Genomic DNA, 14,521 nt, shown 5'->3' on the forward strand with positions numbered 1-14,521 from the left:
CTGCCAACATTTGTGTTTTTTTTTCTCTTTTCAGCTTAATATTTTTGAAACTGGCAACGTTGCGGTTATACAATGGATTGAGTTTGCGACTTGACATGTAAACCCAATTTTCACATTTAGAAAAGAACTCAGAGCGTAATGTGTTGTCAGTGTCACATTCCTATAAGATCCAATCACTGAGAGCTGTCAGACGGTGAGTGTGTGTGTGGTATATATGTGTCTGCCCCTATGTGTGTGTGTGTGAGTGTGTCTGTTGCGGCCTTATAAATACTCTTAAGTGACTCCAGATGTCCCCAGGCTGCACGCCGGTGGGTCTCATTCAACAGCAGTTCTTTGACTCTGTTAATGCCTTGTATATAAACCTCACATAACAAGTCCCATTAGATACAAATTAAGAGCGTGGGTAGTGTGGACTTGTGTGGGCTGTGCGTACAGTCCACATGTGGCTAATAGACTGAGACTGTTATTCCCTTAATAACTTCCAAACAAATCTAATTAATTTGCCAACGTTCAGAGCGGGACAAACTCCCACCCATTTCACCAAAATATCCCTCTTACAATGCTCTTTATTATAACACGGAGCTTTCCAGAGCGGAGAAGTTCAGCGGTACTACACGTTTTGCGCCCGCAGACGCACTTCGTGAACATGAATACCACTTTTCCAGAGCGTTGCAGCGCACGTTAATCTCAGCACTCCACAGCTGTGACACGGACACGTGCATTTACTGGAAAGCTAAAAAACTAACTGGAAAAAGAAAACTGTTTTAGTTCATTGGGATGGAAAAGAAGAGTAACTGCGTGATAACAGTGTGTGATGGTAAAGCTGGCTGTGAACCCGGTCTATTAGCTGCCTGTCTCCTCTGGGATTTGTTTTTATCAGCAGACAGTCAGACCTTGTAGGTGTTCGGATAAGATATTGTGTCTCAGCAAAACCAGACACTGCTTTATACTTTTAAAGTTCTCATGAGTGTTTTCTTTTTCTTTTTTTTGGCTCTAGGTACAGTGAAATCAGATGGGAAGCCCATGGATAAGTCTCGGTTAGCGGTGAAGACTTCAGGTCTACAGCGCTCCTCTTCTGATGCTGGCAAAGAGCACCGAAACGGCACTGGAGCTGGTGAACAACGTAAACCTCCATCCGGCCTGGTCAGGCCTTCGACCGGTGGAAGCTTTGGCTTTAAGAAGCCCACCACGGCTACCAGTAACGGCACGAGCAACGCCAGCGCGACCTCTGTGTCACATACAGGCGGCAGCACCATACCCAGTGGCTCTGCGACAGTGGGGAAGATTCCCAAAACATCGGGTATTCCTGTCAAGCCGGGGGCCGGCGGAGGGGGACGTAAGACGAGTCTAGATGTTTCAAGCAGCGACCACAGTGGTTTTCTGTCTCCGAACGCCAGGACGTCTCTCCAGTACCGCTCCCTGCCTCGCCCGGCCAAGACGAGCACCCTGACTCTGACCCGACCGAGCTCTGCTCGCCCAGTGAGCACCACCATGGACGCGGGCTCTGGGCTAATGAAGCCCTCCGCCGCAGCCTCCCAGGGCTCGAGGCTCAAAGAGCCCGCCTCGGGGTTCAGCTCTGGAACAGGGCTGAGTAAATCAGCGGGACGTGGGATCCCGAGTCCCAGTCCAGTCAATCAAACAGACAGGGAGAAGGAGAAAGAAAGAGCCAAAGCTAAAGCTGTAGTGTCTGACTCTGAGTGTGGAGGTGGGTCTCTGAAGGCCAGTCCTGCTCAGACCCCCTCAGAGAACGGAGGGAAACTACACGGACTAAGACCCCCCAGCACTGGCAAGAGCTTGGATCTCCCTTCACCCAACACACACAGGTATGAATATTCATATTTTAATTTGCCCAGACTCAAACTAAAGTATCAGTGTGTTTTATCATCTACATCGTCTCTGTGTGTCTTTAGGTTATCTGGTGTGCGTAGCCTGGCAAAGCCTCCATCAATGGCCCAGCTTGATAAGCTGAACTCCAACAGCCTGGAAGTGGGGATTCAGGATGCCCTTCCTCCTAAGATTCCTCCTTATTCTAAACTCCAAGAGCTGTCTAGTTCCGGAGGCGGCTCCAACAGCCCTGGCCTGACCCCCAGCCCCGCACCTTTACTCAATGTGAACTCCTCCGTCTGCTTTTCCAGCTCGGGCATAGGGTTAGGACCCAGGCAGGTCACTTCCCTCGGAGTTGAAAGGAGCGAAGGGAGCACCTCTCCCCTGCTTTACCCCCGTATGTCCGGGCTCCATCGCAGCATGGAGTCCCTGCCACTCCAGATGAGCCTGGCTCCAGAGCCGAAGGAGAAGGAGAAGGAGAGAGGGAGGGAGAGTTTAGTAAGAGGTTACACCACCATAGAGTCCAGGGACAAAGAGCGACAGGAGGACAGAGGACCTCCGTCCAGCTGGAGCTCTGGAAGTAGAGTGTCGCTGACTCTCGCAGACAGGTCAGTTCAGTCCTGCTTTAATATGATCTTTTCATGCACAGGCAGTACATCAGCCCAGCCATATCAAAGCAGCCACATAGCTCCACCTTCTGGTCGGACGAGGAACTGCATCGTTCATTGCCAAGGGATGACATGAGCGATCAGAAATAGATTTAGTCACACACTCCCCTCCTCTTATTAAACCCTGCTCATTCTGACAAAATAAATAAATAATAATAAATAAACAAGACCAACAATTAATTTTGCCAATGGAGACCAAATCTATTGGAGCACATTCGTATTTTTTTCTGACTGCAATAGCGTTTAGTGAAGCTTGAGTTTTTAATGAGGAAACCAGAGACAAAACATCCTAAATGAGATGCTTTATTTCCACAAATTATAGAAACATAACTAATAAGTGGAACAGTTCATGCAGTTGATTTAATGAGAAGGCAAAAAGTGTATTTGCATATAAACTCAAATGACTAGTAAACCACATTAACACACACACACACACAGACTGAGGGGTCTAGCTGGTCTATTATTACTATAGACCTGTTATCAGAGTTGCACCAGCCCCGCTGACTGAAGTCATAATTACGGGCTGACACCAGCTCTCTGCCAGTCTTACTGAGCTTCTTTGTGCCTGCTGTCTGTTCTTGAGAGTTTAATAACTCCCTACATCAGTGCTTAAATAATGACTTTGTTTAATCTCCACAGTTCCCAGAGAGACAGAAACACACTGCCAAAGAAAGGTTTAAGGTAAGTGGGCACACGCTACACACACACACAACACAACATCACCTAAGGCTGTCAGCCTCTCCTACTCTGATGCATTTTTTGGCACGGTGTTTTAATTGTACACACACAGAGACGTCACTGATAACATTGTGTTGACGCTGGCCGCGGGGCTACAAGACATCATTTTCTGTCGCGCGCAATCTTCAAAATTGGATCTAATTGCGTCCTGCTGGCAACATTTCATGTGTTTCTCCGCTCGGTGTTTTTGCTGGAGATGCTCCAAACCGACCACCTTGACGCTGACATTGTCCTCTGTTTGTGTAGTTTCAACAGTGCCTCCCAGGTTGAGGAGGAAGGGAAGGAGAAGGGAGAGAGGAGGCACTCTCATACTATTCTCAGCATGACCGACTCGCTCACTCTTCCACTGCTGTCCTCACCCACCTCCCTGCCCCGCACCTCTAAGACCAGTATGGGTGTGTATGCAAAGACTAGAATAATTAAAGCTTCACATTTACCTCAATCAGAACTGTAACTCTCTTTCCTCTGACCCCAGTACCCAGCCCTGTTGGCGGACCTCCGAGGATGACTCGATCCAACAGCATCCCCACACATGACGCCTCTATGGAGCTGTACGGGGCATCGCCACTGGGCAGCACTCTGTCGCTGGCTGAACGTCCCCGCAGCATGGGAATGGTTCGCTCCGGATCCTTCAGGGACAGGGAGCCCAATGATGAAGGTGCGATGCCTGTCAAATCTTAACCTTCTGTCACGTCTTGTGGTTTGACTCCATCACGGTCTCTATATCAGCTGCTTATTGGTTTGTTTTTTTGCTGTCAATGTTTACCCTCCAGTTCATGGGTCCGTGCTCTCGCTGGCATCCAATGCCTCGTCGACTTACTCTTCGGTGAGTGTGGGCGGCGTGCATACTCAGGTAGCTACAGCGTGTATGTATGTGTGTGGATGGATGAATGGATGGGTGTGTGTACAGTGATGCTTTTCTCTCTTTTCTCTTTTTTCTCCTCTCCTCTCCTCTCCTCTCCTCTCCTCTCCTCTCCTCTCCTCTCCTCTCCTCTCCTCTCCTGCATCTTATCTAACATCTTGACTTTTATTCCCCCTTTCTTTCCAAGGCTGAGGAAAGGATTCAGGGAGAGGTAAGCGGTTTCCTTTCCTGCCCCTTTCTCCTTCTCTCCGTCTCATCTCTTTCTTTCCCTTTCATCCATCACTGTCATCCGTGCCGTCTGTGGGAGTCTGTCATTCATCTCATTTCATGAGCACCATCCACTCTGTAAAATATCAGCCTTGCCTCTTCTGCTGCGGTGAATGTGGCTATTTCACAATGCACCGTCAATGTTTTTCTTCACAGCAAATCCGCAAGCTGAGGCGAGAGCTGGAGTCTTCCCAGGAGAAGGTGTCCAACCTGACCACACAGCTGACGGCAAATGTACGTGCACTTTGTCTTTTACCTCAGAACTTGACAACTTCCACTTATTTTTTTAAATTTCCTAATTAAATTTCTTACATAAGATTTCTTTAGACACATTTAAACTATGGAAGGAATTCCCTAAACTCATTCCTATAAAACAGTAACTGAAAGTTTTGTTTTTAAAACACTTGGAAGTCCACCTGCCAACCTTTCACCTCAAGGCGACCGAAGAATTAGCAATCTCATTTTACACCCTCAATAATCGCCGCTCACCTTGACGAGCTGTCCGCCTCAGCGCCTTCGGGGCTGGAGTAACCGATACACGCAGAGGCGCCACAGATGTTGAACAATCTGCGGCAGAGGAAGAATGAACAATATCTGAGCAATATCCAGATTAGAGGTTGGAGGTTCCAGCTTGAATAAATCAAATCATTAATCAGAATATATGTTTTCTGACATGTGTAGCAAGGTCCCCTCCTTCGTCGACCGTCTAGTCTGCCAGAAATATAACAGAAGGATGTAAATATAATATATATAATATGAAACAGCGTTGTATGTCGGTCCTGGATTATATCTGTGCTGTCACAGCAACTTTCTTATCAATGCTTCGTATTGCTAACCTCCTCATGAACTACACACACACGGGTATCGCACACTCTCTTTCTCTACTCTACGACATTGTGCGACCCCCTCGTCAGCGGTTTCATTTGCCCAGTTGCAGCATTAAAACATAACAGGCATTACGCACGGCTCCATGCATCAGTCACGTCTATCTTTGTGCCTTCCTATTTTTCATTACATACTGTTTGACCTTATTACCCGAGGGCGGCCAGCGGGTCAACTCAGATGCGCCAAACAAAACCTGATTACGTGCTGGATTAATGACTGGGCTGAATCCATTATTTCACTGTATTAATACGTTCTGTAAAGAAGAATAGAAAGTAATTTTCCCGTCCTCCTGTGGGCTGAAGTGGGCGTGTGAGAGCAAGATAAGGGAGGATGGAAATTTCCTACAAAAGACGTCTTGTTCGGCCCCATATATGAGGGATAAAAGTTGAACAGTTACAATTACTTGTTTAATTCGTTTCTTAATACCTTATCTTCTTCCATGTTGAGTCCCTCCTGCAAATTAATGTGTCGATCTCTTGGTGATTGTAATAAACCATTTTTTTTTTTCCCGAACAGGCGAATCTGGTGGCTGCCTTCGAGCAGAGTTTGGCTCTGATGACAACTCGGCTGCAGAGTCTTTCAATAAGCCACGAGCAGAAGGTACAATCACAGCCACACTATCCTGAATTCCACCGTCACGCATGTCTTATGAGCGGTCAGCTGAGCGCTAACGTGGATCGAGGTGACTTTGATCGCCGCCCGCAGCCGGAGCTGAATGTAGGTTAGAGGCCCGGGCTGCGGTCACATAATGTGAACTGGCGTGAGAGGACAGAGAAGATCAATGGACGAAAACCTCTCAAGGCTGAACGATAAGCTCAGTCTGCACGTGCACTCAGAGCGAACATCGCATTCCTGGATTCTTCTGCCTTTGTGTCTGTTTTGGTGTGAACGACCTGCTCGGAGCCCGAGGCGGCGTTCGGTGCGCGGAGGAGTCTCTCTCGTCGCTTCATGCTTTGCTGCTCCCTCTGAAAGGCCTGTCTAGACCGCCCCAGAAAATGTCTTTGTTGTTTGTGCCAGCGCACTGACCTGTGCAGCTCAGCCTGGAGCGCACACTCTTTAACCTTGAGGAGATGGGCCGGGTGGCTCCATTTAGAGCCGAGTGGGATGGACTTTAGCAGACAATAAGCAGTGCAAAAGAGGCTCTGTTGTTTTGAACTCTGTGTCCTTTTGAACTGTTCACATTGTTAGCAGGGATCAAGCCCGCCGGGTGTGTGAACTCATACTGTTAGTTTGAGGGTTTTTTTTTCAACGTCAAACAAAATTACTGTCACATCCGAGAGACCTTTAGTTCATACATCTGGAGCAAAAATGGGAAAAATCAAATAATGCTGGTGATTTAGAAAAAGACTAATTCACAATCTGGATTCCTCTTATAAAATATATCATTATACATTACTATAATGAATATTAATTATAGAAAGAAGAATTTAGTACATATTAAATACTTCAGCTGAGATGGGCTGAGATATATGTGAACTTGACTATTAATTGTTTTTAATGGATCTGTTTTTTTCAGTAGTATATGTCTTACTCAAAAAAAACAGCTCGATGACATTTATCTAACTGTCTGTGCAGGACTCAGAGCTGTCGGAGCTGCGGGAGACCATCGAGGCTCTGAAGACCAAGAATGAAGAAGCTCAGGCAGTCATACATGGAGCCCTAAACACCCCAGATAACATGAAAGGTCTGTGTGTCAACCAGCTCTTTCTCTCTCTGCACATCTGCCAGCACTGCAGTGCTGATTATTTTTTTGTTTTTCATTTCCAGATGTGAATATGCGCCGTCAGAACTCATGCGAGAGCATCTCCAGCCTGAACAGCTTGACCAGTATGTCGAGTTTGGGCAGCTTGAAGGACCAGGACGCCAAGAAGAAGAAGAAAAAGAGCTGGGTAAGAATGAACGGAGTCTGTTTGTTATCATCACGGCCGATGAATGTCAAATGTTTGTCTCCTTAATGAAAATGACAAAGCAGCGTGGATGAAGTATGACCAGTCTTTCCCTCCTCTGTGTTGTGTTATTTTGCTGTTTCAGGTCTTTGAGGTGAGTGCAGGCTTTGTGGGATCTTTAAAGCTTCTATTATTTAAAATCACATATGCATGATGGACCGTCTGAGACCTCAGTGCAGTCCTCGAGTGCCCTCCATTTCTGCTGATTGTGACCTCCTACTCTACTGAGTGGCTGCCTGAATCGTGAATTATTCATTTGAATAAACAGCGTGGCAAACAGCAGACACGATGTTCCTTTAAAAGCGCGCAACTTAATCATCAACGTTTAATACATGCAATCTTCATTTTTACCATGCTTTACTGTGTATTTGATCCCTCCGTATGAATATGTTTTTTTAACCGACATCCAGTTTGACTTAGTCTTTACTGACCCTGCAGCGCGGCACTAAATCCAGAGCAAGTTGCGGAAAGCGACTGAAATCTTAAAGGAATAGTTTTTAATTTTCTAGACCAAAGTAACATCCCTCTCATATTTATATAAAAACATACTGTAGTTATGGAAAGTGTTACGTGCTTTAAAAACTGAAAAAAACTATTCCTTTAATGTTTAGCATGTGTTAAATTAACATTTCTAACACTTCCTTTTCGCCTCCTCGTGAATGCTGTGATCCACTGAATTATGGTTTAACTCTCAGCTTATCCGTCTGCTCTCCTGTTTCTGTGCAGCTGAGGAGCTCCTTCAACAAGGCGTTCAGCATTAAGAAAGGCTCGAAAACCTACTCAGACATTGAAGAGATCGCCACCCCAGACTCCTCGGCTCCCAACTCCCCGAAGATGCTTCATGAAGGCGGAGAAGGAGGAGAAGGAGGTGAAGGAGGAGAGGACCTGCCTCCATCTCTCAAAACCTCGGCTTCTGCCATCTCCTCCGTGTAAGTGCAAAATGGCCTAAGCTCGATAGTGACATTTTATGAAGTAAGAGTTTGTGGGTGTCTCCCTCTGACAAGAGCATCTTGGCCCTTTCAGGATCATGGAGAGTACAGAGGAGGGAGACAATGAGGAGACGGCGGTATCAGATTTACGCTCAGAGCTCTGGGTGAAAGAGAGGGAGCTGACAGACATCCGACTCGAGGCCTTAAACTCTGCACATCAGCTGGAGCAGCTCCGTGATGCCATGAACAGCATGCAGGTTAGTTTCACCCATCTTCTGTAACATACATCCACACATGTGTGAGTAATGCTGTGGTTATGTGTCCAAATCCAAATTAAAACGTTCCTCTTGTATTCTAGTCAACGGTGGAGAACCTGAAGGCAGAAAATGACCATTTGAAAACAGGAAGTCAGCTCCACCTCCCCAGCTGTGGCCCCACCTCCTCCACCTCCCAGCCTTCGGGTCTGGCCTCTCTGATAGGGCCGTCACTGAGACAGCCGATGAGCATATCCCTCACCAAGTCCTTCAGCCACAGTCTGAATGATTGTAAAGAACCAGGTAAGAGACAAACAGGACAGTCAGCTGTGTTTACCAAACACACGTGCAGCACGCATGAAATCCTTGTGTCCTCTTCCAGAAGCGTCTCCAGCCGACACGTTAAGTGCGTCTCCTCAACGGGATGAGGCGTCGGCACGGCTGCTGGTCCGTATTGGAGATCAAGCAGAGGTAAACGCAGAAGATCTTTTAAAACATCCAATCATATCCAACAGCCTCAAATCTTACACAACTTTTAAATTGTGTCCTCTTCCTGTGTCTGTAGGACAGTAAACAGCAGCAGGAGTTCTACCTGGGCTCAGTGGCGGTCAATGCGAGGACCGACTGGGCTGCTCTCGACTCCCTCGTCGCTAAGACCTTCAAAGTAAGTTCTTGTCTTTCACTGCAAATTGGTTGGTTCAAAACGGTCTGATTTGATTGCTCAGTTTTCTTACATCTTGATTGTGCTTATTTTGCGTCTCTTTTCTTCAGGACTACTTAAATCAAGTTGACCCAACAGCCAGCCTCGGTCTGACCTCTGACTCCCTGCACATGTACCAGCTGACCCAGGGGGTACAGAGGTTGATAGGAGGAGACAAGCCCCAAACCTCACCTCACCGATGCTTCAGCAGTGGTCCCGCTCGAATCTTTGTCACCTTGAAAGGTCAGCAGATAAATAACTAATGCATACGATGCTTATATTTACCTGACGTGAGTCTGTACGCACTTCACAGTTACTGGTAAACATAATCTCTCATAACTTCTACAACTCAAAATAATAGTTTATTTTATCAAAAAGTACAGAATTAATATAAATATTATAAGTGCTGGAAGTAGATGGAAAGAATTATTATCTCAATAAGGTAATTTTTCTTAAATTAAACATTATTTTGCACAATAAAATGGTAATTTTGATTGTTTAACAAGCTCAAATGAACCTTTGGTAAAATGTCCAAAATTTCCTTAATGTAGATGTAAGGACAATTAGAGCTATAATTATATTAATTATAATTATACAGGACTCATATATTTAATTGAGCCCTGCTTTTTCATGTACTTAAAAGTATTATATGCTAAATGCTTCTTTTTCTGCTCCTCTTTGACACTTCCTAGGTCTCAGAGAAAAATGTGTTGACTCCCTGGTGTTCGAGACTCTGATTCCTAAGCCCATGATGCTGCACTACATCAGCCTGCTGATGAAGCACAGACGTCTGGTCCTGTCTGGACCCAGCGGGACAGGGAAGACTTACCTAGCTCAGCGTCTGGCCCACTACCTCCTGCAGCGCAGCCGCACTGACTCATCTGAGGCCGACCACGAGTCCTGTCTGCTGGGCCGCAGCGCCACTGTCACCTTCAACATGCACCGGCAGTCCCAGAAGGTAAAAGCGGATTTCTGTTAGCCCGTTTTAACGCGAAGTCTTCTGTTTCCTTGAGTACGCATTCGTCGCTCTTCGCTTTCACAGGACTTGCAGCTGTATCTGTCAAATCTAGCAAATCAGATCGACAGAGAGAGCGGAGGAGACGTTCCGCTGGTTGTTATCATAGACGACATCAGCGATTCAGCAGCCACCACTGAGCTTGTTAACGGAGCTCTCACCTGCAAGTATCACAAATGGTAAGTGAGTCAAACTTTAAACTGTTACTGTATTTCCCTAAAGAGTTAAATTCATGGATATTAAACGTGATCTACTCTGTTGTTTCAGCCCGTACATAATCGGAACATGTAATCAGCCAGTGAAGATGAGCTCCAACCACGGGCTGCACCTGAGCTTCAGGTGAGTCAGATTAATCTCACAATATGTCCTCTTGGCGTTTACACTATTTAAGGACCGACAAATCTCCCACGTCAAGTGAAATAAACATTTCTGGCATGTGTCCACAGGATGGTGATGTTCTCCAACAACGTGGAACCAGCAAACGGGTTCCTACTGAGGTACCTGCACCGTAAAGCCGTGGAGGCCTACCAGGAGGAGGAGCAGGACTCCGCACGCCACCAGGCTCTCCTCCGCGTTCTCGACTGGATCCCTCAGCTCTGGTATCACCTGCACACTTTCCTGGAGAAACACGGCACTTCAGACTTCCTCATCGGTGAGAAAAGAGCAGACACGCAGAGAATAAACGAGGGCATTCTCAGTAAGAGAGTGGGAAGTAACAGGAGGGTTGTGTCTCCTCCAGGTCCCTGCTTCTTCCTGTCATGTCCGGTGTCGGTGGCAGAGTTCAGGCAGTGGTTTATTGATCTGTGGAACCACTCCATCATACCGTACCTGCAGGAGGGAGCCAAAGACGGCATCAAGGTGAGCACGCAGACATCTCACTGAAGAGATTCCCCCTTAAAATTGTTCCCTTTTTCAGTGGGCTTGTGTCTGTTCTCTCAGGTGCACGGACACAAGGCAGTGTGGGAGGATCCAGTGGAGTGGGTGAGGGGCACGCTTCCTTGGCCCGACGCACAACACGACCAGTCCAGGCTCTTCCACCTACCTCCTCCCAGCATAGCTCCACTCAGCGAGGAGAAGAAGGCCCCCAAAGATACACCCCCACCCAGCACTTTGGAGTCAGACCCACTGGTGAGCAAACGTTTTGTGTGGAGATGAGGACATATTTTACTAGTGGGAGCACCTACTCAATACACACACCTTGTTTCAATAAAGACATAAATCCCTAATTATTCACACAACACGTAGAGTATCTGTGGACTTTTCTCCCTGAAGAATTCAAACTATCATAAAGAAGTAAAAATGGACTTTTCACTGTGCTTGTTCTGGGCTGGTGATAGTCCTGGTTTTAGAGCTTACTAACTTACTAAGAGCTCAATTACTCAAAACACGCCATACAACAAAACAACAACTAAAAAAAACACCTCACAACAATCTACAAAACAAAAAGGAATCATATCATACATATAGTACGTATAGTACAGGACCTAGTTCCAGGTAGCAGTAACACTGGAATGTAGTTCTTCACATCATTCAAAAATGGCCGGAAGGTCAGTAATATATCTACTTATATTAGAATTACAATTTACATTAGAGTCTTTGTCTGTTCTTCGTAAATCATTGCATTGCTATTTCATATTTATTCATTTCATTTACTCTCACACTTTGACCTGCGGCATCAGTTTTTTGCTTATTAATTAGACAAGTAGGTAATAGTCATTAATACAAAAAATACTTGAAGTCAGGGTTAATGTAATGTAACACCAACATAAGTCATATTTCATATACCCAAATCTACGTCTGCCCGTGTGCAGTTTGACTCACTCTGCTCCTCTGCCTCCTCCTGTTGCCCAGATGGCCATGCTGCTGAAGCTCCAGGAGTCGGCCAACTACATCGAGTCTCCAGAGAGGGAGGGCTGTCTGGACCCCACTCTGCAGGCCACACTTTAAGTCCACTGTCAATTAAGCTAAAGGATCTACGGACTCCTCGTTGCGGCCGAGCTGTCCCAATGAGAATTCAAAGACTCAATAATGAACTGTATCGTGTGCTCAGTGAGCAGTCACAAAGCTAAATGTAAAGGATCTACAGAGACAAAGACAGAGAGAGATAGCTTATGGACAAGGGGTTTGCTCAGCCCTGCTGTCAGAACATCGGAGAGACAATTGCTTTCACAGGAAGCTGTGACGATCAGGGAAAGACTTCCACTTGTCTTCTCTCTGCCCCTCAGTCTGTCCCAGATCTGTTGAATCTGCAAGTGCATGGTGACCGGAATAGTATGATGCAAAATATTACCTATAATCCTGTTGATCAACACCCATTTCTTTCTTTTGTTCGACTGCCATAACCTTCACTTCCACTACCGGTGCTTATAGGTTTTATCTTCGAAGGCACAAACTTCTTTTCAGACAGATTGAACTATGTGCCCCCCAGCAGTATGAGCATCATTCGACAGCCAGCCAAAATGCACTTTATTTTCTACTTGTCGTAATTGGATTTCAAGAGGCTGCCTGTCAGTGATTGCATATCAAATGGGGGGGAGGGAGGCAGAGAGGGAGGGGACCGTCAATTTTGCCCAGACCATGCAGTTCATCAGTAAATCCTCTAGATGGCAGCATTTATCGATGGCTGCCTCAGTGCTCTCCTGGTGTGCTTTCTGTCTTAACCAAGGTGCTCAGTAGAATTATAACACACGCTCAAAAAACACCACAATAAAAATGGCCTTGAATGTTTTTAGTATCAGAACTGTGAAGCCGTGAGATGCATGGGCAAAAGGAAAGAGAGCGTCATCATCCGTGGACTCAGAAACTCAACGCGCTGTCTTGTAAACACACACTGAAAATAATGATTTAAAAAAAAAAACTGCTCGTTTATCTAGTCTGCCAGATCGGGCTAACATTTCTGACTATGCTTGCCTATAGTCTGTATTTAGATATCGGTTTAAAAAACAACAACACGAAATCCTCTTGTAACAGCTGAGGATGCAGCAATCAAAGTCTTGATTTTGTAGGATTTTGTACTGAGTTGTCTTCACTGATCGCCTGTACACAGCAGTCATCACCTAAACCCGACATGACATTAAGTGAGGTACTGAGGAGTCTCTCGTGACTGTTCATCATTCATCATCCAAAAAAAGGAAAAGGAGAATATTATTTAAAAAAAAAAAAAAAAAACTGTCCTGATTACAGTTACTCTTTATATCGTCGATTATTTTATAAGTTCTCAACTCACATATTATTTTAAGTTACAGCAAGGAAAGTACGATTGAATCGGACATTTAAGGGGCCTCCTCCCCGTCTTTTCCTTCAGTGATTTGCACATAAAATATCTTAAAACGTAGTAGATTGCAGTATTTATTGATCACATGTTGACTGTTATTGCGAAGAAGAGCAAGGAAGAAAGCATAAGAAGTAACCCACAGGTAGTAGAGACAAACCTCCCAGCTTTGTGCCCCTCGACCCTGAAGTACCTCAGACTGCCATATTCTGTCTACTTTCCTGAGAAGGTGCTGGTGTAAAGTAGAGTCGTGATGCCTAAGTCTATCTGTGCCTGAAACACAATTTGGCCTAAAGCTGCTTATGAGCTGCCGCCACCCAAAGGCCTCGATTTAGAGGAGACGCGATGGCTTCCTCTGACCTGCTCTGATGTCATTTTCACCTTGATGCCCAAATCTGGGTGTAGAGTGGGTTCTCGATGTGGACCTAATGGCAGAGAGTCGTCGTGATGAGTAAAGATGATGCGTGTGTCGGTTAACTGAATGAGAATGTGTATCGTAACTGTGTGCGACGTGACACCGTTTTAAAGGCTTGTCGTCGTTGTGTGGAAGCAGCGCAAGGACGGATATTAGCCTGGAGATGTAAAGTCGACGCATGTTAAGTCCCTGCTGTGTTCCCAAAGTTTTCTTTCATTGGACCTACCACACTTACCACAGGAGGGGTTTTTAATAACTGGATATCTTCCTCTTCTCACATCGTTTTTAAGAGCGGACGTTTGTTTTTGTTGTTGTTTTTTTTTCTTCTTATGCAGATATTTGTAAAGCTTTCCTTCTCTTTTGTACATGACATCGCTATTGTAAACACTGTAAATAGTCACTGCATCTGCGACAACAATCACTAAAACCGAGAGAGATCTATGAGAAAGCCTGGCCTCTGTATGCAGAAAACGTCCCTTGCGGATTTTATTGTCTTCCTCCGGCAGGAAGGAGCACTTGGCGCAAAAAGCGGGCTTCATAACGGTTGTGTGGCATGTCTCTATAACCACATCAAATCCCATATGTCTAACATTGCGCAATGGACACAATAAAATCATGCCATTCTTCACATCACTGCTCGGCTCTGACATTTATTCTTTGTCCACTGGAGGCCGCTGTTGCTACTGTATGAGATCATCAATATGTTTGTCTTATTTGAAGCGGTTATTTTTGGGCTTAAGTGTGAGT

General features: G+C 45.7%; 1 protein-coding gene across 2 annotated transcripts in view; it reads left to right on the forward strand.

Moving 5' to 3' along the window:
* LOC125011524 (neuron navigator 1-like) overlaps window positions 1-14,407 on the forward strand; it is a 74,556-nt gene extending 60,149 nt beyond the window's left edge. For both annotated transcript variants that reach the window (XM_047590757.1, XM_047590758.1), the window contains 25 exons: window positions 998-1,823; window positions 1,911-2,432; window positions 3,132-3,173; window positions 3,477-3,625; window positions 3,706-3,888; window positions 4,004-4,083; window positions 4,280-4,303; window positions 4,516-4,593; window positions 5,761-5,844; window positions 6,820-6,928; window positions 7,012-7,133; window positions 7,276-7,284; window positions 7,917-8,119; window positions 8,214-8,376; window positions 8,478-8,676; window positions 8,756-8,844; window positions 8,939-9,037; window positions 9,145-9,316; window positions 9,766-10,031; window positions 10,116-10,267; window positions 10,356-10,427; window positions 10,535-10,740; window positions 10,828-10,946; window positions 11,028-11,216; window positions 11,940-14,407. In XM_047590757.1, the coding sequence (XP_047446713.1) occupies window positions 998-1,823; window positions 1,911-2,432; window positions 3,132-3,173; window positions 3,477-3,625; window positions 3,706-3,888; window positions 4,004-4,083; window positions 4,280-4,303; window positions 4,516-4,593; window positions 5,761-5,844; window positions 6,820-6,928; window positions 7,012-7,133; window positions 7,276-7,284; window positions 7,917-8,119; window positions 8,214-8,376; window positions 8,478-8,676; window positions 8,756-8,844; window positions 8,939-9,037; window positions 9,145-9,316; window positions 9,766-10,031; window positions 10,116-10,267; window positions 10,356-10,427; window positions 10,535-10,740; window positions 10,828-10,946; window positions 11,028-11,216; window positions 11,940-12,035 (4,253 nt within the window). In that variant the 3' untranslated portion in view covers window positions 12,036-14,407. The remainder of the gene's footprint in view (window positions 1-997; window positions 1,824-1,910; window positions 2,433-3,131; window positions 3,174-3,476; window positions 3,626-3,705; window positions 3,889-4,003; window positions 4,084-4,279; window positions 4,304-4,515; window positions 4,594-5,760; window positions 5,845-6,819; window positions 6,929-7,011; window positions 7,134-7,275; window positions 7,285-7,916; window positions 8,120-8,213; window positions 8,377-8,477; window positions 8,677-8,755; window positions 8,845-8,938; window positions 9,038-9,144; window positions 9,317-9,765; window positions 10,032-10,115; window positions 10,268-10,355; window positions 10,428-10,534; window positions 10,741-10,827; window positions 10,947-11,027; window positions 11,217-11,939) is intronic.
* Window positions 14,408-14,521: the final 114 nt, after the last annotated feature.

Source organism: Mugil cephalus, chromosome 1 (genome assembly GCF_022458985.1).
Source record: "Mugil cephalus isolate CIBA_MC_2020 chromosome 1, CIBA_Mcephalus_1.1, whole genome shotgun sequence".
In the NCBI taxonomy this organism is placed as follows: domain Eukaryota; kingdom Metazoa; phylum Chordata; class Actinopteri; order Mugiliformes; family Mugilidae; genus Mugil; species Mugil cephalus.